Source organism: Colobus angolensis, unplaced genomic scaffold, assembly GCF_000951035.1.
Source record: "Colobus angolensis palliatus isolate OR3802 unplaced genomic scaffold, Cang.pa_1.0 Scaffold18, whole genome shotgun sequence".
Lineage (NCBI taxonomy): Eukaryota > Metazoa > Chordata > Mammalia > Primates > Cercopithecidae > Colobus > Colobus angolensis.
This window is the reverse complement of record NW_012114932.1, coordinates 5,875,568-5,900,273: the sequence shown is the minus strand read 5'-3', so window position 1 is coordinate 5,900,273 and position 24,706 is coordinate 5,875,568. Positions and strand designations below refer to the sequence as shown.

General features: G+C 44.0%; 2 protein-coding genes across 2 annotated transcripts in view; one reads left to right on the top strand and one right to left on the bottom strand.

Moving 5' to 3' along the window:
• The window catches only part of LRRC2 (leucine rich repeat containing 2), an 86,962-nt gene extending 86,407 nt beyond the window's left edge, over positions 1-555 (bottom strand). Inside the window, exon 1 of the mRNA XM_011939231.1 lies at positions 287-555. The gene's annotated coding sequence lies outside the window, so the exon portion shown is untranslated. The remainder of the gene's footprint in view (positions 1-286) is intronic.
• A 4,830-nt stretch (positions 556-5,385) lies between these two features.
• LOC105509772 lies at positions 5,386-18,879 on the top strand. The gene is made up of 3 exons (XM_011939235.1): positions 5,386-5,649; positions 10,436-10,581; positions 18,165-18,879. The coding sequence occupies exons 1-3, from the start codon at positions 5,635-5,637 to the stop codon at positions 18,253-18,255; spliced, it is 252 nt and encodes an 83-aa protein (XP_011794625.1). The 5' UTR covers positions 5,386-5,634; the 3' UTR covers positions 18,256-18,879.
• The last annotated feature ends 5,827 nt before the right edge of the window (positions 18,880-24,706 follow it).

The window sequence follows — 24,706 nt, the reverse complement described above, 5'->3', positions numbered from 1 at the left end:
AAATTAAATTAATTAAATACAATAAAATATATATATTTGCTATTTATAAGTGGAAGTGGATCATCATGAATGTCTTCATCCTCATTGCCTTCACATTGAGTAGGCTGAGGAGGGGGAGGAAGAAGAAGAAGAAATGGTTGACTTTGCTGTCTAAGGGGTGGCAGAGGTGGAAGAAAATCTATGTATAAGTGGACCTGCACAGTTCAAACCCACGTTGTTCAAGGGCCACTGTAAAAGAACATCTCAACTGACTTAAACTACAAAGGAAGTTAATTTTCATACTCACCATGAATGTCCAAGTTTGGGAGCCTTGGGGGCTGGTGAATTCAGTGGCTCAGCAATGTCATCACTAACATGGGTTTTTCTGTCTCTCCACTCTGCCAGTTTCAGCGATGGTTTAGCTCCCACTGTGGTCCCAACATGATTGCACTATTTCCACACAACAAAATCCAAGGGAGAAAGAAGGCTACTCCCAACATGTGTTTTTTAGGAAAGGGAAATCTTAACCAGTACCTTAGTTCGAGTTGTGTCACCAGCCCATGGACTGTCATGACTGGCTCAGTGAAGCACGTGGCTGTGTGAAGAAGGGTGGGTTACCCAAGCAAAACTGAGATTGAGTCACAGGAAAGTAGACAGTGGCTCTTAGGTGGTAACCAGTATCCTCCTCCCACCATTAAAAGCACCCTTCTCCTTTGACACTCCCTTATCAACAGGCAAAATAGTGGTTAATTTTAAGACTAAGCAACAATACAAATCTATTTATTTTATTTATTTATTTGTTTGTTTGTCTGTTTATTTATTTATTTATTTATTTATTGAGACAGAGTTTCACTCTGTCGCCCAGGCTGTAGTGCAATGGTGCGATCTTGGCTCACTGCAACCTCCGCCTCCCGGGTTCAAGCGATTCTCCTGCCTCAGCCTCCCGAGTAGCTGATATTATAGGCACCCACCACCACATCCAGCTAATTTTTGTATTTTAGTAGAGACAGAGTTTTGCCATGGCAACAAAACAAATCTTACAAAGTTTCAGCCACAGCATACTTAGTTTTTGACAATTATATTTTATATATGTGTGTATCAGTCAGAAAGGCTGGTTTATGATGCCGTAATAGGCAACACCAAGTTTTCTGAAACATACAACTGTGGCAGTTTATTTTTTGTTCCCAAAACTTACAGCCAACGTTTCAGGGCCATCCAAGGTCTTACTCAGTCCCAGGCTTATGCAATCTTCCAGCAACCTGAGGCTTTGGGGTTCACAGCAGTAGGAGGAGCAAGCATGGAAAATCTCACACCAGAGGACAAGTTGCCTCCTTTCCAGGCTTTTGCTAGAGCCGGTCCCATGGCTCTGTAGGGAAGTCGGGTAAAGCAGTCCTCTTTGTGTCCAGAAGAAGGAGGGGAGCCAGAAATGTCTGTGAGTACCAGTAAATGCAACCACACCCACTGTCCAGGAAGTGTGCCAGGAAGGGGCTCCTGTTCCACGGGGGTCTGGGCATCAGGGAAGGAACCTTGACACTGCCAGGACTAGTTGCGGAAGCAAAGGGCCTGTCCACTCAGTTTATTACAGCTCCCTCCTCTAGTGGGATCCCTGTCATTAGGTAGGAGCTTGGTTTCCAGTGGGGTAAATAGCTTGAGCTAATCAGAACTATTTGAAATCAAGCCATGAAGTGGAAAATATAAAACTTTGCAAAAATAAAACACACACACACACACACACACATAGATGGGAGCTTGCTAAATTGGGAAATGGTCATGCCCTATTATCACCCAGGCCCCTCCCAAGCTGTAAGATTTTTTAAGAACAATTTTAAATTCTTCCTAGCCTGTGATGTGAACAACACTGGTGTCAGAGCAGGAAGGACCTTGCGCTAAACATCTCTCCCTCCATCCCTATATGACTGTAAACCCTAAAATGTGAGAGAGCATCTCAGGAACAGATCCAAGTCAACAACTGTGGCTACAGAGACACAGAATCAGCCACGGCCCACTCCCACCCCCACAGAGAAATTTTCTTCTGTCTCTGGAGTCTTCTTAAACTTCTCAGAGAAAGTCTGCGGGTAACATGGATTAAAGACATACTCTAACTCTAAATAAAATACTTGGCTTCAGTCTGAATGAGAAGACCCTTGTAGGAGTCTCTGTCCATTAAATCAATTATAAACAGAAAGGAAATTTGGAAATTCAGAAAGCTGTTGATTCAAAATTCAGCTGAACTGGAAAAATTGTAAATGTTTGTGCTTTGAAGTAAACAAATTATGGAGGCTATGAAATTCCTGCTAGTGGATTAGGGTTTTGCTTTGTTTTGGTTTTTCGTTTTGATCATTTGTGAGCCCAAGAGGAGTAGCAACACTTAAGCTTAATTTTATAAGCTTTTTCTTGGAGGACTCGCTAATGGCTTCAATAAAGTTTAAGGAATCTAGTGTAATGAAAAAGACTTTCCCAGCATTTAGCATGTCATTGAATAAACAAAAACAAAACAACCCAATCCTTCAAGATGACCTTCTACCTATTAAATATTCAGTTTCACTGTGAATTTTTTAAAGAGGAAATGGGTATTTAAATTTACAGTAAAAATATTTAAACAACATTTTTATCCTATTCTGTCTGCTTGTGTATAACATTTATCAGAAGAAAAAACAAAAAGCAAAATGGGTATTTTTGTTGCCTTTAATTATATTCCAGTGATACCAGGGTTGCCCTTAGTATCAACACTGCGGCTCCTGTAACCTAAGTCAGAAGCAGGCTTATTAGTGGCAAAGCAGGGTGTGATGATGACTTGGACTGGGTCTGTTTCCAGACAGGGGACCACCCCAGAAGTTTCACTCCAGAACATACCATGCTCCTTGAAATGCCTAAAGGGCATTTTCAACTGGGAAGCGAAAGTTTGGTTCACTTTTTGGTTTGATGCCTTTTACTGGAAAACGGTCACTGTTCCTGTTCCCATTAGGGGAGGACTGAGCATACTGTGAAATGTCCCCACCCAGCTCTATCCTTGGATTAGCGGTTCCAAAGAACAACATGACTCTCTAAGTCATCCTGTAAGGTGACCCAGAAGTGTGACTTGTCACACCATCCCGCCTTCTTTATCCCCTGGGCTGTGAAGGGCAGCCTGGCCTGATGCACTAAGGATTCATGCTTACAGATGATCCAGGGCATGTTCTAAACATTAACTTTACTTCCAGCCAAGTCATGGCCTCTGTAGAACCTGCCAGAGCAGAAGCTTACCTGCCCTTAGGGTGGGCAGAGGGAGCAGGGGATGGGGACTGTTTTACACTTTGTCCCTGGAATAAGATCTCTTTGATTCTAGTGCTAATTTGGTGTGTGTAACCTTGTCAGGCGAAGGCATTTCTGTAACTCCTCCCCTCTGCATATAAAAGATTAAGACCCTGAGGTTTCAGGACCAGATTGTGGCCTCTGAGAGCCCCAGAGCTGAGGAAACAGGAGTTACAATACTTGCCTTCTGTTACAACACATCAAGGCAGCAGCAGATTCATCTCAAAGGTAAAGGATGTTGAACTTGATGTGGATGGGAACCTGGTGGAGGTTCATCTCACTCTTTGGCGGGGAGGAAAGTGGATGTGCCCCTTGTAAGCCTGTAAACCTGTCTTTCTCAGCGGCTGGGATTCAGCTTTCCCCCTGAACTCCTTTGCTTGCATCTGCTTGGGAATGACTCACAAATCCTAGTGGGGTTTTTCCATACCTAATTTATATAATTCGATGATGTAATCAAAACAAGTTAAACTGTGAGAAAGCCGGAAATCGGTGCCAGTGTCCACTTAACCAGCCTCTGAGAAAAATAGTGCATATGGACTGTGAGATGCCAATACCCCAAAGAAACGAACACCCTCAAGGAATCTTCAAATAGAGATGCTCCACCACAGTGGGCTTCTCGGGAGACTAGTACTGAGGAGGCTGTACCTTAGCTTCGGCCTTTGTAATTCTGAAGCAGAGCTGCTTAAACTGTAGTATGCACAGGAGTCCTCTGGGGATGAAATGAAAATGCAGGGTTTGATTCCGATTTGGGCCTTGATAAATTCTGCACTTGTTCTAACTCCGTGGTGATGCCAGTGCTGCTGGTTCACAGGACAATTGGGTGGCAGGGCTCACTGGGGTCTCAGTGACAGTAAATAATCTTTGAGACTTTTCCATGCCTGAATCTTATCAAATCAGCAGAGTCAAAATGCATTTTACCAAAAGCATTTTCTGTTCCGTTGTTAAACTTTTTATTTTTAAATTAACACACAGTAAAAAAAATGATTCTTTTGTGTGTACTCAGTTCTATGAATTTTGTTGTTGTTGTTGTTGTTGTTGTTGTTTTGAGACGGAGTTTCGCTCTGTCGCCCAGACTGGAGTGCAGTGACCGGATCTCAGGTCACTACAAGCTCCGCCTCCCAGATTTACACCATTCTCCTGCCTCAGCCTCCTGAGCAGCTGGGACTACAGGCGCCCGCCACCTTGCCCAGCTAGTTTTTTGTATTTTTTAGTAGAGACGGGGTTTCACCATGTTAGCCAGGATGGTCTCGATCTCCTGACCTCGTGATCCACCTGTCTCGGCCTTCCAGAGTGCTGGGATTACAGGCATGAGCCACCGCGCCCAGCCTAGTTCTATGAATTTTAACATACATACAACTTCGTGTAACCACAGCCATGAAGAATGCAGAACAATTCCATCAGGTTCCCCTCAGTTCCTTCATGCTTTGCCTCTGCAGTCATATCCTCCCTTGAACCTGGGAGGTGGATGTTGCAGTGAGCTAAGATCACACCATGGCACTCCAGCCTGGGCAACGAGAAGGAAACTTCTCAAAAAAAAAAAAAAGAAAAGAAAAGAAAAAAGAAAAAAAGAAAAGAAACTACTGCCAAACTGTTTTTCACAATAATACCTGTACCATCCTGCAGTCTGCCAGCAATGTGTGAGAGTTCCAATTCCCTTTCTCCCTGGAACCAGAGGACTTCTCAGAGCTCTTTCTATCCTTGTTCCCACTTCTGGGTTGCCTTGAGTCTAAACTGGGGATACCAGAGTAAAAACAGAAAATTTAGCACTGTTCAATGGTAACTGGAATTCTGGGGTTTTTCCCCTAATCTACCTGCTGCTGTTTACTTTTCAGAGTCCTCAAACAGCTGCACCACACATTCTGTCCAGGCTGCGTTCTTTGGAGGGACAGATTAGGGTGTGCTTCCTCCATCTTACTTGGAACTGGAACCCTTCTGTTCTATTCAAGCCACAATCATAAAGAAAAATGTGAAAGGTGGTTAAACATACTTTTGGATATGTGAAAAATCATCATGAAATACTTGCTCTCAGGTGTTGAATAGGCAAGAAGTACGTGAGTGGTGTGCACAGTCAGTGATGTGCATTGAACCATCCTAGCCAAGAGTCACAAGCACACTCAGTGTAAGCCAAAAGCCTCTTTTAAAAAAGCAGCTCTCAGATTTCTCAATTTGAGTTTAATACTCTGGGTAACTGAGACTTGGGAAATCAAATTGCTGGCACAGCGTTAAGGCTCACAAGGGACAAATGTTCCTTTGTTCCCGTTGATTTGCCGAATGTGAGTTGGCTCCTGGGGCAGCACAGATGCCTCACAGGCGGTCAAGTGCGACACATTTGGTTTGACCGAATCAGTGTCTTCACAGCCCTTCATGTGGTTGTTCTCTGTAAGCGTTAATTAATTTGTTGATTTTGTGAAGTAAAATTCCTAAGGGTTATGGAGGTTATGGTTCGTCCAAGTTGGTGCTGATTGACTGGACGCAGGAGCATGATTTCTCTCAAGCACAAGGTTGGATGGCGTTTTGGGCTGAGGGGATACAGAGGAATAGAGCTATTTACTTATCAAGAGCTTTCCAACTATGGATAGTCTCCTCATCACACTTCTACTAAGAGAGCAGTTGTCCTTATTGTAGACACCAGGAAATCGAAGCACAAATACTCACAGAAATACACGTTACACGTTACCTGTGAAGAAATGGGCTAAACCCTAATGACAAGATGCTAACAGAGTCTCCCAGTAGGTTAGAGCCAGGGAACTTGAACTTCTTTTTTTTTCTTTGAGATGGAGTCTCGCTCTGTCACCTAGGCTGGAGTGCAGTGGCATGATCTCGACTCACTGCAAGCTCCGCCTCCTGGGTTCACGCCATTCTCCTGCCTCAGCCTCCCAAGTAGCTGGGACTACAGGTGCCCACCCACCATCACACCTGGCTAATTTTTTGTATTTTTAGTAGAGACGGGGTTTCACCATATTGGACAGGTTGATCTCGAACATTCAGTGATCCACCCATCTCGGCCTCCCAAAGTGCTGGGATTACAGGCGTGAGCCACCGTGCCCAGCCCAGGGAACTTGAACTTCTAGTCCAAAGACAAAAGAAGCTATTCCCCTATGTTTACTGAGGAATAACTTACGTGTAGTGAAATTCACTCATTTAAAATATAGAGTTTGGTAAGTTTTAGCAATTGTATACTGCTATATAATCAACACTATAAACAAGACACAGGCCAGGCACGGTGGTTCGCACCTGTAACCCCAGCACTTTGGGAGGTGGAGGCAGGTGGATCACCTGAGGTCAGGAGTTTGAGACCAGCCTGACCAACACGGTGAAACCCTGTCTCTACTAAAAATACAAAAATTAGCCGGGGATGGTGGCAGGCACCTGTAATCCCAGCTACTCGGGAGGCTGAAGCAGGAGAATTGCTTCAACCCAGGAGGTGGAGGTTGCAGTGAGCTGAGGTCGTGCCACTGCAATCCAACCTGGGTGACAGAGCGAAACTCCCTCTTAAAAAATAAATAAATAACTAATAAACAAGACACAGAACATTTCCATTATCCTAAAAAGAGCTCCCATGCTCCTTTGCCCTCGGTCCCCCCCCGCAACTCGACCTCAGCCAATCCCCAATCTGTTTCTGCAACTCTCTGTTCCGCAAGGTTCCCACTGCAGATCTCTGCACAGACCACTTCCTATACCCTGAGTGCTCCTGTCTGCTCATCCTGCAAGTCCCTCCCCCTAGAAGGAGCCCCAAACCCTTGGCCAGGTCAGGGCACCCTCCTTGTGTGTCCCATTTCAGTGCCTATCATATGCAGTGCCAGTGCCTCACTCCCTGTTATCTGAAGTCCCCTGAGGAAGGGCCCTGTCTGATCCCAGTGTCAGCCCTTTAGAGTGAAGAAGGATGGGGTATTACATATTTGTTTGTTTGTTTGTCTGTTTGTTTGTGACAGGGTCTCACTTTGTCCCCCAGGCTAGTGTGCAGTGGTACAAACATGGCTCACTACAGCCTTGACCTCTTGGGCTGAAGCAAGCTTCCCACCTCAGCCTCCTGAATAGCTGGGTCCACAGGCACATACCACTATGGCCAGCTAATTTTTTATTTTTTATTTTTGTAGAGACAGGATCTCTGTATGTTGCCCAGCATGGTCTCAAACTCCTGGGATCAGGTGATCCTCCAGCCTCAGCCTCCCAAAATGCTGGGATTACAGGCATGAGCCACTGCACCTGGCCTAAACATATTTAATCCCTTCTTTCTGCTTTATTTTTATCTTTTCCTAAAAGTGTATTTCTAAAGTTATCATTAATTGTGTTTCCTTGAAGCTACAAAATTGGTGATAGTAGCCACTACAGTTCTGCCCATAGTGAGAACAATGACTAAAACAAGTTAAGAAGACAAGGTAGTTTGTTTAAAAGTGAAATGCATTTTTTCTTAGAGATTTTACTTGTTTTCACCATTGTGTCAGCAGCATTTTCCAGCAAAACACACACACACACACACAGCTGGTTAGTTTATAAAATATCGTTATGCAGATGGAGGTAGAGATGGATGTCACTCTTCAACCCAAAGGGAGCTCTGCTATTTCTTAGAAAAACATGTATCTCCCATTTTACACATGTGGGACACCTCCCAGTGAGTGGGCGTGGTGAGGCTTATCTCTGACATATGAGAAGTGAAAGAATATAAGACAAATGTTCTTACCCAATGCTCCTCTGGGCATGGCCGTACGTAGTACATGGTTCAACTTAAGAACTTCTACTGTCATCCAAACTTTCCTAAATGGTGGCCAACAGACCAAGGATAGAGATAAATGAATCTGTCATATACCCAAGAAGCCACACACTCAATATTGTGTGTAAATAAAGATTCACACTTATTCAGGGTTTTCAATGACATTTAATTAGCTCAGACTAATGATGTCCCTATGCCGGACTAATGATTCCCTATGCCAGACAACAGTCAGAAAAATCAGTGGGCCAGGACCAAGCTCATTGGTTACATTTATTCAGAACTTTATAAATTGCAGAACACTTTCACATTTGGAGTCAAACTTGGCCTTCAGAGAAATTTTAAAGATGAGAAAACTGAGGCCAGGAGAACCCATGTGACAGATAGACGGTACATCAAGGCAGTGGAAACACAGGTCTGGAGTGAATATCTGGCTTCAAACCCCTTTCTCCTTCTACCTTGCCCCACTGCCCCGGTCTTTCTGAGACCTGTGGCACAGACCTCTATGCTGAGTTCCAGACCCATGTGTCAGGCACCCCTCCTTGCTTCCCCCTGGGGGTCGGCACCCAGGAAACTCAAACTCCATCCATCCAGCACAGCCTGAGCCCACTCCCCATGGCCCTCCTCCTCCTACATTTCCCATCTGTGGACAGGCAGAGACAGGGCAGTACCCACTGACAGCCCTTCTCCTTCATTTTCCAGGCAGAGTTTCCTGTGAATCTGTCCACTCTTCATCACCCTTTCCCCTCCCACCCTGGTCACAGCATCTCTCTGGGCTCTCCCAGCAGCCCAGTCACTTCTCGCCTGCATACACTCTCACCTCTCCAGTCTCTGCCCCCAGAACATCTGGCAAAATGCCCGTCTGGACCCACCATTTCCCCACTGTAAGCCCTTCCTGAGATAAGGTCCAAATCCTCTCTGGGGCATGCCAGGCCAGCTTCTGCAGGCTCCCATCTCCCCACACTCTTCTGCAGGGGTTCCCACCAGCAGACAGGAGCTTCTGCTTTTGAGCTTTCTACTATATTCACTCAGCTGGTCTGAAAGTCAAGCAGTTTCTGCATGTAAAAAAGTGAGCATTTTGAGTGTCTGATATGTATAATTCCACACACAAGAGCCCACGTGTGTGCATGCACACACACACACACACACCTCAAAGCAGCTTGCTTTGGGGGTGTCAGGCACTGGAACCATTTTCTCTGATAAACTCCTTTAGTAAAGGGCCTGGAAACTTTCAGAAGTCTGAAGCCTGTCACTCCTCAAATGTCTCACCTAAAAGATGATGAAGGTCATGGCCATCTCATGTAGCAGCTGTGATAACGAAATGGACTTAGGTTCACAAAATTCCTGGTGCATGTTCCTGCTGCTGGAAGGTGAGAAATGATTCTTCTGTGAGGAGGAAGGAAGGGCAGAGGCGTTTGCCAGGTGCCAGCTTATGGGAGGCTTGCACTCACATCTCACTGTGTCCTGACAACCAGCCAGCAGCAAGCACTGAGGCCACCATTGTCCTCCCACTTGCAGAGGTCCTGTGGCTGGCCAGGTATCCCTCATGTCAACAGCAGGGTCAGGATGCCTATACCCTGCAGAGTCTCAGGGATCATGTTTTATGGGGGTTCAGCTTCTATTTTTTTATGTCAATAGCTTTAGGAGTACACGTGGGTTTTTGTTACATGGGTAAATTGTATAGTGTTTAAGTCATGGCTTTTAGTGCACTTGTCACCCAAATAGTGTACATGGCACCCAATAAGTGACATTTTATCCCCAACCTCTCTCCCTTGAGTCTCCAGTGCCCATTATACCACTCTGTTTATAAACCCTTTATAAACCCGTGGCTTAGCCCCGACTTATAAGTGAGAATACACAGTATTTAGTTTTCCATTCCAGAGTTACTTCATTAGGATAATGACCTCCAGTTCCATCCAGGTTGCTGCAAAAGACATTATTTTATTCTTTTTTATGGCTGAGTAGTATTCCATTACACACACACATACACACACACACACACACACACACAAAACATTTTCTTGATCCACTCATCAGTTAATGAGCACTTAGTTTGACTCCATATCTTTGCAATTGTGAATTGTGCTGTGATAAACAAACACATGCAGGTGTCTTTTTTATATAATTACTTCTTTTCCTTTAGGTAGGTACCCAGTAGTCAGAATTGCTGAATCAAATGGTAGATCTACTCTCAGTTCTTTGAGAAATCTCCATACTGTTTTCCAAAGAGGTTGTACTCATTTACATTCCTACCAACAGCATATAAGTGTTCTTTGCTCTGCATCTACACCAACACCTATTAGTTTTTTGACTTTTAAACAGTCAAATTGGAGTAAGGTGGATTGGAGTAAGATGGTATCTCATTGTGGTTTTAATTTACATTTCCCTGATGATGAATGATGTTGAGCATTTCTTCGTATGTTTTTTGGTTATTTGTATGGCTATTTTCTTTTTTAGGGGATGAACAATCAATACACCCGTCGGGAGGTCTTCTACCGGAACACCTGCCATGATCTCAAGCGTTTCTGGGAAAGGGAAATTGGTAAACAGACTTACTACCGAGAATCGGAGGAACATCGACTGGGAAGAAGCGCACTGAGAAAGTATGTGGCTTGTTTGTCTACTTTTTAGAATTAACTCATTTTTAAAACACATCTTATAATTTAGAACAGTTTTAGGTTCTAAATTATAAGCAAAATTAAGCAGAAGGTACAAAGAGTTCCCTGAGCCCCCATGCAATTGCCCTACTATCAACCTCTGCACCAGTGGTACCTTTGTGACCGTCGATGAAGTTTCACTGACTTTCAAGCCATTATTATCTTGTCTGTTTTGTAAGAGCAAAATTAATTTCCCCAGAAGAATGCCAGATGGGCATATCAGAGGAGGTAATTATTTTAATTTTCCATGCTTACAGTCCTTTAATTCTTATCTTTATGAACTGGAAAACTCTCTCCTCTCTGTCACCATGTCACCTTCTTTCACATGAGGGTTACACTAAATGGGGTGGGGGTGGGGGGGCAAACACTGTGTCTGTGAAAAGCAATCAAGCAAAGAAAGCAGTGCCCGGTTCTCAGCGTCCATTTGGGTGAAAACACAAGATGCCCTACATGGTTCCTGGAGGGGAAGGCGGGGTCTCTCCTTGTGTGCATCCCTGTTCTGGCCCAGTGAGTCTGCCGAGCAGTGGAGTGCAGTGACCTGACTCCCGTGGGAAACGACAGTCACCTTGCTGTGGAAGCGGCGCAGGCTCGCCACCCTCACACACACTGCAGAAAGCCATCATGGGCTGCAGGGAGGGACCGCCCTTTTGAGCTCTGTCCCCTCAAAGGGGGACAGCCAGCTGTCTGAGGAGGCCATGGCTTATGTGTGGTAAGGGAGTATGAGACCTTGTGTGCTGTCCAGACAGCAGGGCCCATGACTGCACGGCCACTGGACTGACGATGTGCTTTAATTCACAGGCAGTAAACTCACTGCTGCCTTCCCAAAGCCCCTCCTGAACCCTAGAGGGGAACCCAGCCTCCCACTTACAGAGACCTCCTCAGCCTTATTCCCGACTACCATCCCACCTGCTGAAGTACAGTAGTAGGGCATAGAAAGCTGATTTGCGTGGCCAGTCATTTCTATAGTTCCTGCTATCTTCGTCCCCCAGGCTAGGCCGCTCAGAGTCCTGTACCATGTGTGCGTTCCCTGGGGAGCAGGCAAAAGGCCTCAGGTGAAGTGAAATTGGCCTGAGGAAGATGCAGAAACCAAAGGCTCCAAGAGAGGCACAAGCCAAGGGGTGAACAAAATAGCCTCTGAAGCAAATTGTGCACGTTGTTAAAATACTAAAAATATATACATGCGGCCTGGCGTGGTGGCTCATGCCTGTAGTCCCAGCACTTCGGGAGGCCGAGGCAGGTGGATCACCTGAGGTTGAGAGTTTGAGATCAGCCCAACCAACAGGGAGAAACCCTGTCTCTACTAAACATACAAAATTAGCTGGGTGTGGTAGCCACACCTGTAATCCCAGCTACTCAGGAAGCTGAGGCAGAAGAATCACTTGAACCTGGGAGGTGGAGGTTGTGGTGAACCAAGATCTTGCCTTTGCACTCTAGCCTGGGCGACAAGAGCAAAACTCCGTCTCAAAAAAAATATATATATATGTATATCTATACATACACACACACACACACACACACACAGTATCTATGCATATAACAAAAGAATGCAAGGATGTAAACGTTTTGGTCGATAGGATGGCAGAAGACTTTAACTTATTTGTTCTCCTCGCCCTCTTCTGATTTGAATCTGGGTAGCCAGGCTCCAGAGGCGCTGCTCTAATTAACACTCTGTTATCCCTTCACAAAATGGAAAATAAAGTCCCCGATCATTGGACTGTTAGGAGGCTTGGCTATGGAAATGTACCGACAACACCCAGCCTGGTGCCAAACCCAAGGTCAGGGCTCAGGAATGTTAGTTCCCCTCCCTCTTCTGCACTCCCATTTAACAATCCAGGATCTAATATGGCAGCAGCAATACGCCAAAGGAAGACATCCCTTGGAGGAGAAAAACAAGATGAAAACAAAATTGCAAGAGTGAGCAAGGGTGGGAACAAGCTCAGAATTGCAGTGAACAGCAGAGACTTTGCAGCCAGCTGCCCGGGCTCATCCTTTTGGGTCCCTGGGGTGAGCAACCAAATCTCCCTGGGTCTCAGTGTCCTCATCGCTATTTTAATCATGGAGAAACAGACACTAAGAGAAGGAAGAGGGATGCTGGTGAGTTACTGCCCTTTGAGGGTAGGCAGAGGGAGCGCAAACTTGATCGTCTTCTTTCATTAGCAGATGGAGCACCTGGGCTACCGATGCACACTGGGGTGTGCACAAACCTCCCCCATTTTGGAACTGGTCAGGGAGGCAACACAGATGCTGCCATCTCCCACCTGCCCACGACAAGGTCTAAGCGTTTTTTTCTGCAGTCTTCTGGGGGTCCCAGCTTCAGAGCTGGTTCACTTGGCCCTTGGGCACCAGCAGCTTGTTGAGCTGCTGTGCAGATGTGTTGGTATGCTGGAGTTGGCAGCCCTCCAGGTAACTAGGATGGCACCCCCCAACCTCTTCTCTTAGGGAAGAGAGTTGGGCAAAGGTGGGAGAATGGACAAGAGCATTCTAGGCAGAAGAAATGCCATGTGCAAACACCTTGAGGCAAGGGAACAACTTGCCCTATTTGTGGAATGGAGAAACCGCCATTTTTATATATTGCTTGTGTATTCTCCAAAGTCATACTGCAGTGCTGAGTATATAATAGGTGCTCAAGAAAAGCATGCTTGACTGGATCCAAGAAAACCATGGAATTGGCTCTTAGATGGGTCTTTGCTGCCTACTTACTTTGGTCCAGGACTCACTCCCATTCCTGTCTTCCCTGCCAGGCTGATCTGCTTTGACCCCCATCGCCATTAATTCTCCCCCTTCAGGTGACCACTCTTCCCATTCTAGTCTTTGAATCACCTTGTCCTTCAGCTTCTCGCTAGGTTCTGTCAACAGGAGATGAGAGGACTGGAGGCTAAGTCTGCCTATTTCTTCCCCACACCCTTCCTGCTCTGGGTCCTGTTTTCTAGCAGTGACTTCATCTCCCCCGGACTACAGCTCCTGCTGCAGGGCCCCTCCCCCATGGCTCCAGGCTCCAAACACAAGTGAAAAGCGACCGGTAGAAAGAAGCTATTGACATTTGGCAAACACCTAATGAAAGTAAATTGGATCTAATGATCATTAATATCTGCTAACATCAAAAAAAGAGAGATACAACCAGACAGATTTGATGGCCGTCCATCATATCACCGGTGATGTAGTTTTTCAAAAATAAAATAAAATAAAATAAATCCGGATCTAATCAAACTTCTAGTGCTAGCCACTAATTAACAGAATATACAGGAGACAGAGGAATGGGTTACAGTCACACAGGAATACAGTCAGCAAAATTCAAACTGTGCCTACTCTCCAGAACAAACAATCTGGTTTCAAAAAAAAAAAAAAAAAAAAAAGCTGCAAGGGAAGGGGAAAGATGAGGGAGAATCTCCAGATTAAAGAAAACCTAAAGAATATAGCAACAAATAGGAATGTATGTGCTTTATTTGGGTCCTGATTCAACCAACCTAACGTTCAACATTAAAAGACATTCAGAGTTGTGAACTAATGAAATATTTATTTCATGATATCAAGTACCTCCTGTTAATGTTTTAAGTGTGATAATGGCAAGGTAGTTTCTTTTTAAAAGAGTTATTCACTTTAAGGACAAAATAGCTAAATACAGTTATTTTGTTTATTATGCAGGAGAAGGGAGATGTGGGAAAGGAGATCAGCCTTAAGCTGGGGAAGCTGGGGAGTAGCTATAGGGGAGTTCGTTATTACTAGTTTCTCTACTTTTTTATATGCTTGAAATCTTCTACTATAAAGGTTTTCTAAACAATGTTATTTTGAAAAAAAAAAAAAAGAGTGCAATTTATCTTTTCCTTCTTCCTCACCGCCTCTTCACAATCCAAGTAGTTCCATTAATTTTTTCTGTATATATTTTGAGGCTATTTTATTAGGTGCATGCATGTTCAGAAGTGTAATATCTTCACGGTGAGGTGAGCCTTTTTATTATTAGGCAGTGACTTTATCCCTGATGATTTTTTCTTTGAAGATCTTTTTATCAACAGACTTTATAACTGTATTAACAGACTTTATATTAAGTCTGTCAACATAGCCAAACCAATCTTGTTTTTATTAGCATCTGCCTTATATATCTTTTTTCTGTCTTCTTATTTTCAACTTATCTCTGTCCTTATAATTTAGATGTGTCTTTTTTAAACAGCACCTAGTTGTCTGAGCACGGTGGCTCATGCCTGTAATCCCAGCACTCTGGGAAACCAAGGCAGGTAGAACACTTGAGTTTGAATCCAGGCTGGGCAATATGGCAAAACTCTGTCCCTATAAAAAGTACAAAAATTGGCCAGGCGTGCTGCCACGAGCCTGTAGTCCCAGCTACTGGGGGGGGAAGGAGGAGTGGGGCTGAAATAGGAGGATCGCTTGAGCCTCGGGAGGTCAAGGCTGCAGTGAGCCGTGACCATGCCACTGCACTCCAGCCTGGGCAACAGAGACTCCGCTTTCTCAAAAAAAAAAAAAAAAAGGGACACAGTTGGATTGGATGTTTTTCTAATCTGACATATTTTAGTATAAATTGGTGAGTTTAGTCCCTTTTCATTTATTGTAACTGGCTTGTTTCTACCATCTTAGTTACTTAGAGTGCTTTACGGTTTCCCTTTTTCTGTATTCCTTTCTATTTTTTTCTTACTGTTTGAATTGATATCCATATCTCCTTAATAGATAAGAACTATTTTACTAGTTTCTTCTCTCATCTTCATCATTGTCTTCTTTTCATTTTCTTTGGGTTTACACTTTTGCAGAGATGTTCTCAGTTTTGATCAAGTCTAATTTATGAGAAAAATTTCTTTTATAGATTTTGCTTTTGTTGTATCTAAGAAGACTTTGCCTATCCCAAGGTCACAAAGATTGTCTTCTGTTTTATTTCTAGAAGTCATATGAATTTAAGTTTTGCATTTAGATTAATAATATATTTTGACTTAATTTTTAATATAATGTGAGGTACAGACTGCAGTTCACTTTTTTTGCATATCCAGTGGTTCCAGCACCATTTGTTGGAAAGACTATCCTTTCTTCACTACATTGTCTTTGCACGTTTGTTGAAAATTAATAACTCATCTATGTGTAGGAATGTTTTTGGACCTTTTCTGTCCCATTGATCTATTTGTCCATTGGCACCAATGTCACACTGTTTTGATTACTTAGGTTTACAATAATTCTTGAAGTCAGGTGGTGTTAAGTCTTATAACTTTTTCTTCTTTTTCAAAATTGTTTTAGTTATCCTAGGTTCTCTGCATTTTCATACGAATTTTGGAATCAACTTGTTAATTTCTGTTATGTAAAACAGCCTGCTGGTTTGATTGGGATAGAATTGAATCTATAGGTCAATTTAGGGAGAAATGACGTCCTAACAATATTTAGAGTATTTGATATATGAACACAATATATATGTCCCTTTATTTAGGTCTGTTTTAATATCTCTCAGCAATGGTTTGCGGTTTTCAGCACATGAGTTATATATATCTTTCGTCAAATTTACCTCTTTTTTGTATTTTTGATATTATTATGATTTTTTTTCATTTCAATTTATGGTTGTTAATTTATGGGTTATTTAGAATTTGTTATTTAGTTTCATAATAATTAGGGGACTTTCCAGATATCTTTCTGTTATTAAGGCTAATTTAATTATTGCAGACAGGGAACATATTGAACCCTTTTAAATTTATTGAGACTTGTTTTATAGCCCAGAATATTTTCTATCTTCATAAATATTCCATGTATGTTTGAAAGGAATGTGTGTTCTGCTGTTGTTAGGGAGAATATTCTATAAATATTCTATAAATATCAAGTTGGTTGATAGTGTTGTTTAAGTGTTTTATATCCTTATCAATTTCTTATATACTTGTTTTACTGATTATTGAAAGATGGGTATTGAAATCTCTGCTATAATTACAGATTTGTCTATTTCTCCTTGCAGTTCCATCACATTTTGCTTCATGTATTTTGAAATTCTGTTATTAGGTACATAAATGTTTCAGATTGTTATATCATCTTCATGAATTGACCCCCTTATTACAAAATGACCCTCTTTCTCTTTGGCAATATTTTTTGCTATGAAAACTACTTTGATATTAATATAACCACACCAGCCTTCTTTAATTAGGTTTAGCATGGACTATCTCTTCGTCCTTTTACTTTTAACCTATTTTGTCTTCATATTTAAAGTGGATTTCTTATAAGCAGCATATATTTAGATATTGTCTTTTAAAAACCCAATTGACAGTCTTTGCATTTTTATTGCATTGTTTATACCATTAACATTAATTGGTATGATTTGTTTTAAATCTACCATTGTGCTATGTGTCCTCTATTTCTCTTATCTGTTGTTTATTCCCTTTTTCTCTTTTTCTGCCTTGTTTTGGATCAAGTGAGTACTTTTTATAATGTCATGTTATCTCTTCTGTTGGCTTTTTAACTATTGCTCTTTGTGTTTAGTGGTTGCTTTAGGATATATGGTACATGTCCTTAACTTATCATAGCCTGCCTTCAGGTGATATTTTATCACTTTTTGTGTAGCATAAGAACCTTACAATGGTATATTCTCATTTCTCCCCTCTTGGCCTTTATGCTATTGTACAAAGTACTACTTTACGTCTACATATGCTATAACCCCTCAGTACATCATTAACAGTTTCACTTTCAATGGTGGGCTATTTTTTATTTATTTATTTTTTTTTTGAGACAGAGTCTCACTCTGTCGCCCAAGCTGGAGTGCAGTGTCGTGATCTCGGCTCACTGCAACCTCCGCCTCCCAGGTTCAAGCGATTCTCCTGCCTCAGGCTGCCGAGTAGCTGAAACTGCAGGCACCCACCACCATGACCAGGGAATTTTTGTGCTTTTAGTAGAGACGGGGTTTCACCATATTGGCCAGGCTGGTCTCGAACTCCTGACCTTGTGATCTGTCCGCCTTGGCCTCCCAAAGTGCTGGGATTATAGGAATGAGCCACTGTGCCTGACCACAGTGGGCTATTTTTAAAGAGATTTAAGTAGTTTTAAAAAGTATTAATATACAACCACATCGTTGCTTTTCAAATACTCTTCATTCCATGTGTACATCCAGATTTCCATATTGTGTCACTTTCCTTCTGTTTGAAGGAATTCCTTTAACATGTCATATAGTGACAGTCTGCTGGTGATTTCTTTCAGTTTGCGTATGTCTAAAAATATCTTTATTTCACCTCTGCTGTTGAAAGATAGGTTTGCTGTGTAAAGAAGTCTAGACTGACAGGTTTACGCTCCCTGACTTTAAATATATTTTCAAAGGAAAATTCAGAGAAGTAAGATTAAGTACTTTTAACAAAAATGAGAACCTGTTTACTCACACTTATATAAATAAATAAATATGAATAAATTATAAATATATATATTTAAACTTGAATGTCCTCTGCATGACTTTTAAAACCTGAACACATACACGTAATTTCAGGGGCTGGCAGGAGAGGAAGAAAGCTCTCCTGAACCAACAGCCGTGGAGATGAGTGTTCCATCTGTGTGTATTTGGTTTCTATTTTCAGGCTCAGAGAAGAATGGAAGCAGAAGCTGGAAACTAAGCTGAGGCTGCGGAACAATCCAGAGGACACTGAAAAGCGGACAAATGTTGGCTGAGAGCTTCCTGCTTCATTGACACAAGAAGATGCAAAACAGTGAGGTCACTTTGCTAGGAAAAGTCAATGCAAATCCCTGAGTCCCTTTGCTATACCTGTCAGCCCTCACACTATTGTTTCCCCACCTGGGAGAGGATTTACCTGTAAATGCTTTCCCAGTGCTTGATGGCAGTTATTGGTCAAGTCAGTCCTCTGTGCATGGGCGCCAGGTTATTATACCAAATGTCTCTAAAGATAGTTTATTTAATATCGAAGCTCCATGCAGCATTCCTTGCTTCTATATAATTATCTTCTAATTTTGAAATCCAAATATTTTAAACTCTAAACACACCAAGAGGAATCCTCAACCTTCATGGTCAAACTTTAAACATTGCACAGTGGTATTGCCCCACCATTTCACCTAGGAAACACAGCTTTATGGAATTCTTGTTTTCTTTTTATAAGAAGAGAAATGCACCTATCTGCAGAAATAAAAAAAAAACTATCAATAGTCAAAGTACAGTTTGAAAATAAATTGATCTAATATTCTTTTTTCTTCATATAAATTTAATTGGCTTTTTCAAAAATATGTTTACCAAGAATAATATCAGAATAATTTTAATAAAGCTTGGTTGTCCTGTCATCACCATGCACATGCCTTCATTTTATTGCTTTATTTTAATCTCTGCATGTTTGCAGTGCTTGGCTCTCTGTCAGCCCAGCCAAAGTATATCTGGCCACTCCACAGAGTATTTACCACACAGATTCTGGATTTTGAAATGGTACAGTCACTCTCTTGCCATCTCTCAAGTTCAGAAGCACCAGGGTTTGATGCTTGTGAGAGTGCAAACTGTAACTGGGCCTCAGGCAATTATTTTAACGAAGGGAAGGGAGAAGAGATGCAACGATATAAAGTCCTGGGTACTTGCTGGCTATAAGCAGTACCTGCAAGGCCTTATATACTATACACAGAGGAAATGTTTATGGCAGGCGCACCTGACAGCAATAACAAGATAACAAGTTAAGCAAATACACTGAGAATGATATTATGGTCTAAGAAGAATGTGTGTTCAGAGTCCCAAACTAAGAAATCCGGGAGTGGCTAACCTGGAGTTTCATACCTTAACTGTGAAGGACACCTGAACCCCCAGCCATCTTTTGGAACCTAGGTTGTACAGGTGATCAAAGCCTTCTGTTTTGGGTTAGATGGTAGTTGCTAGGTGGAGGGTGCTAAGTGAAAATGCTATATAAACTGCATGTTTTTTACAAACAGTGGTGGTTCTCTTGTCCAGCCCACTGCCACTGGACCATCCCTGTATGTAAGTTCCCCCAATAAACCCTATGTCTCATTCGCTGTCTCTGAGCGTCTTCTTTGTCTTCTCAGACATGGTGCCATTTCACTGGAGTCAATAGGAGCCTGGCTTGCCATAACATTACTAGGCGATGCATAGAGTCAGGCTGGCCAATTCTGCCAGTGGTGAGTGTGGTGTTGCAGTCTTCTAGATGCCCTAATAGAGCATTAAATATTTCCATCAACATCCCTGGGGAACCCATTAGGCTTCATCAGGCCAATGGGAATTTCCAGGAGGAAAGCAGGACTAGGGGAGTATTTCCCCAGCTTCCACACTTAATATGATCGAAGGAACAGGGCTCAGAGCCCTCTCTCCCTCTATGGTCTCTTACTCAATCTTGGATTCAATTCAACTAATAAATTACAAATTAGAGCTGGGGAAATTTGAGAATGTTTAGATGAAGAAGGAATTTTTGTTGGGTGTAGGAGGAATGTAGGAATTCAATAGAGGTCGAAGTAAAGTCATAGCTTACAGGGCTGAGAGGCTCTCAGAAGCAAAGGCCTGCTTTTACAAACCGCAAATGCTTATTGCTGGGATTGAAATGCAGTAGAGTGAGGCAGGAAATATAGGTGAAGATTCATTGTGCATTTACTCATTCACCATATGCCAGGCACTGTGCTAGACAACCAGAATCCAGCAGAAGAAAACAGAGGTGCTAGCTCTGGAAGCTACAGTCTAGGGAAGAAGTCACCGGGAGTCACAGCAGGCCATGGTGCTCATGCCCTGTGGGAACACTCTCTGGCCTAAGGAAGATCATATACACATGATCCAGGAGCAGTGAGAATTCAGAGCTGGCAGGCCCTGGGTACTTTGAGGAAATACATTCAGGAAAGGTAGAGTGGGAGTGTGGAGAAGGCACAGCACACAGGGCCTTGTTGGCTGATGGATTCGAGCTTTGCCTAAGGGCACGGGGAGCACCTGAAGGGTATTAACAAGGAGCATGCTGGAGCATTGCCCAGCTACAGGAGGTGAGAGGACAGAGGTGGGAGGCCAGTCACAAGCTCCTGCAGATGGCTCTGGAGAGGTCTTGGTGCCCTGGAAGGAGGGGTCAGGAAGGTAAGGGGTAGACAAGGAGGAAGACCATCTTGGAGGGAAGCACACAGCTCCCTGAGTGATGGGGTGCAGAGGGAGGAGTGTGTCCAGGAGGTTAGAGGTGGCAGGGGTTCTTGGAGGCTGTGAAAAGGAAGGGAATATGAAGGAGAAATATGATATGGGAATAGAGGTGGTGGGGACACATCAGAAGCATGATGAGTGAGAGGGCCCAGGAGACATGCAATTTGCACCAAGGAGCGTGCAGGAAAATGCTATTCCCAGGTGGCTGCCCAGGTACTCTAGAACACTACCTCCTCAGGGCGCTGCCTAGATAGTATAGAAATAGATATCTCAGGACCTGACTGATCTTCAGGATGGGGGCAGAGACCTGGTAGAAATCTTGGCTGGTTCCAGGCCAGTATTCAGGGCAAGCATATGAATCCATCAGAGTCAGCCTCAGAGAGAATGATGAACCCATGGCCAAGGAGATAGTGAGCAGAAGAGGTTTCGGATTTGGAAAGCCAGTTTTCTTGGGAAAGATTTTATTACAGGCGTGCTGACAGGTGAAACAGTTTATGGGTGTTCTGTCTCTGCTTTTTGAAATACCCAAGCATTGCTGACTTCTCAGAGCTCTGTATCTGCCCCAGTGCCTGAATGTGCATTGAATAGACTTTTATTGATCGGTATGTTTTGGTTACAAATGTTTTAGGTGCTTTTCTGTAAAGTATCTAAATACAAATAGAATGAAATTACTCGGTTAAGACTGATACATAAAGTTAAACTTTCATATTCACCGATATGGATGAAACTCATCACTTTAAAGCCTCCAGTGGTTCCGTTCTAGGAACGTATGTTTCTGTGGAAACTCATAGATGCATAACATAGGATTGGTTTGTTCACAGTCTCAAAATAGCCTTGGAGGTTGACCCAGGCTTGAAGTCCTGCTCTCAGGCCGCTCTGTACCATTGGCTCAGTGACCTCCCAGAGATCTGAATAGTCCTAGTTGCTGCTCCTTGGAAACCTTGACTCTCCACAGATGAGCAAAAGCTGCTTCTTTTTTCCCTAATCTATGGAAGGGTCACCAGAATAAAGCCCTAGTGGGTGTGCAAGCCAGCTTTGGGAGAACCTGAGAAGTGCAATGGGAGCAGCTGTGAAAGAAAGATTGCAACTATACAGTCAAGCTGTGAGGCCAGGAAGACCCAGGACCCCCTCAGGGCTCTCAGAGGCTGAATATGAGGGCAGAAATCTCCGCTGCCTTGGCAGCAGAAAAACCGTGGGGACAGGAACAACACTCATGTATTAAGAGACCCAAAATTATCTTTTGGATGCATGAATGGAGGGCTTGCTTGTAGCACAAGCACAGTCTTATAAGAAACACTTAAATAACAACTCCATTCAAAGCAGCGCTAGGCAGACTTAATAGATCGGCTCGGGGCTTACTTCCTCCCTCACTTAGCAGAGAGCTGGCTTCGCTTTCTGAATTGGTCAATATAAAACACACTGAGACTAGCTGCTAAGCTTCGGAGGCTTCTCTCCACACAAGGTCACTTCCTTACTGGCAAGCTTCCAGTGTTTCATAATTGTCCAAATGTTTCCATTTGGCCTACAGAGTTCAGGGCTCTACAGGGCGTGGTGCTTCTGGAGTCTGCGCCCAGCATAGTGGTGCCAGTCCAAGCCCGAGTCCGGGCTGTGCTCTGCTGCTTCTCTGCCTGCAGTTTCCCCGCAACAAACATAATTTTGCCTTTCTATCAAGTGATGGCTTTAGTGATGGGTGTTCCATGACCATGTTCTCAACAGCGGCTTCATTCAGGCCCTCCCTAGACCCAGAAGGCTGTCTTGGAGGACAGCTCCCAAGTATACACAGAACCTGAGGCAAGAAGAGGGAAAGATACAAAAAAAGGCAGAGAACAAAACTGAGGAAAGTTTAACACCCGCAGAGGGAGAGAAAATATAGCTTTCTGAAAAGACTCTTGCATGGGGTTTAGAAAAATTCATTCTTGATCATGGCTGTTTCTGCCAGAGGCCAGTCAGGCAAAAAAAAAAAAAAGCCAGGAGGAGGAAAAGGAAAAGGAAGAGGAGAAGGAGGATGAGGATGAGGAGACAGGGACGAGGAGGGGGTAAGAGGAGGAGCTGGGAGAGGAGGAGAATGGAGGAGGAGGAGGAGGGGACGAGGAGGAAGAGGGGAAGAGGAAGAGGAGGGTGAGGAGGAGGAGAAAGAGGAGGAGAAGAAAAGAAAGAGAGGAGGAGGGGAAGAAGCGGGGAAGCAGGCCCTGCCCACTCGAGGTGGTTCGTCGGAGTCGCTGTTGCATAGATCTGGTTACTAAGGCACTGGAACAGCTGATTCACCAAACAGGGAACAGCAGGCAACCCAGGGCTCCTCAGCACCAAGTTGCTGCTCAAATCCCTAGCACTGCAGGAACAAAGGAGAGTCGCCTGGTGGGAACTGGAACAACATGGAGAAGTATCCCCAGCAAGCTCTGGGCCCGTAGAGGGAGGTGGTGCGGGAGACGCTGAAACCCAGCAGCCGCGCTGCCTGAGGGGGAGGTGAGAAGCGCCCTGGCTGGGCCTCCCTTCGGCGCCTCCCAGTGGCTGCAAGCTGGTCGGCGGCAGGTGCTGCGCTGTCAGCGGGACCCCGCGATGCGAAAGAGAATGGTGAGCATAAGGACTCCTCTCCATGTGCTGGGAAATGTCAGGACAGGTCTTTCTTTCCGAGTTTCCCTTCTGAGATGGAAAGCAGTCTTTAGGGGTTTGTCCAGATCTGAATTTCTGTGAGACAAGCATGAACTCTATCAGGAGACGTTGTGATGGAACCACACCTGGTCATGGGCCTGGTGGGTGTGCTCTTCAAGAATGGGGTCTTCCGCCGGATGGACGCAGTGGCTTACGCCTGTGATCCCAACACTTTAGGGGGCCGAGGTGGGCGGATCACCTGAGGTCAAGAGTTCGAGACCAGCCTTGCAAACGTGGTGAAACCCGATCTCTACTAAAAACACAAAAATTAACCAGGCGTGATGGTGGGCGCCTGTAATCCCAGCTCCTGCTGAGGCAGGAGAATCGCTTGAACCCTGGAGGCAGAGGTTGCCGTGAGCCGAGATTGTGCCACTGCACTCCAGCCTGGCGACAGAGCAAGACTCCATCTCAGAAAAAAAAAAAGAAGAAGAAGAATGAGGTCCTTATGCTAACATTGACCCCGGAAGAGCTAACGTCTCTCCCACCACAGAGGTGGCCCTAAATCTGGGCAGAGTCTGGGAATGAGAGAGTGGAGGTGTGTATGTCACCTGACATTCTGTTTCATGATGACAGGTACTGCATTCCACACTGACTCTTGTACCCCACGCAGGGATGTGGCCTGACTATTCTGGGTATGTGACTCCTGAGACAATGGTTGTGCTACAGGTCCTTCCAGTGTAGCTTTCTGGAGAAAAAGTATTTAGGACATGAGGTAAGCCAATGGGAAAGGCAGACATTTTACTTGTTTTCAAGATACATTTATCAAGCATTATCAAGTCTGAGATTTTTCCCTGCTTACAAGTTAACACACTAGCCTGCCATCGTTTCATGGATATGGCAGGAGGCGTGAGGCTCCTGGATCAGAGAGAGGATGCTTTAGCATTGACAGCAATAGCAGTGGTCAGGGTATCGGCACCTGCACCCATTCCTCAAACCTCAGTTCCCACTGAAAACATGAGGAGGACAGGTGAAGAGCCCTGAGGTTAGGAAACTCAAATCTTGAATAAGGAGTAGTAAGCTTGCCTGACCTTTGCCCTGGTGGAAAACACTATACCTACCTTCGAATTCTGGAAGCAAACCTGCCCTCCCCCGTATTGAGATTCCATAACTGTCAAGGCTGCTTATCATACCAACATCCTTGGAAAGGTAGCCTGGAGCACAGGCAGCCAGTGCTTCTGCTCAAAAGATGTGCAGGAATTCTAGAGACCCAGGAAAAATGCCTCCCAACAATATCCACCCCTTATTTCTATACTGTCTTGGCTTCTGGTGAATTTCCCCAGAGGAGACTGACAGAAGCTGGAACCAAATTCATTTAGTGTGTCTCATACAGACTCAATTGAGTCAAGTATGAAAGGATTT

Excerpts from the sequence above, each read along its gene's own strand:
- LOC105509772 (XM_011939235.1), top strand. Across the intron at positions 10,582-18,164 it reads GGAAGAAGCGCACTGAGAAA|GCTCAGAGAAGAATGGAAGC; the intron begins GTATGTGGCTTG and ends TTCTATTTTCAG.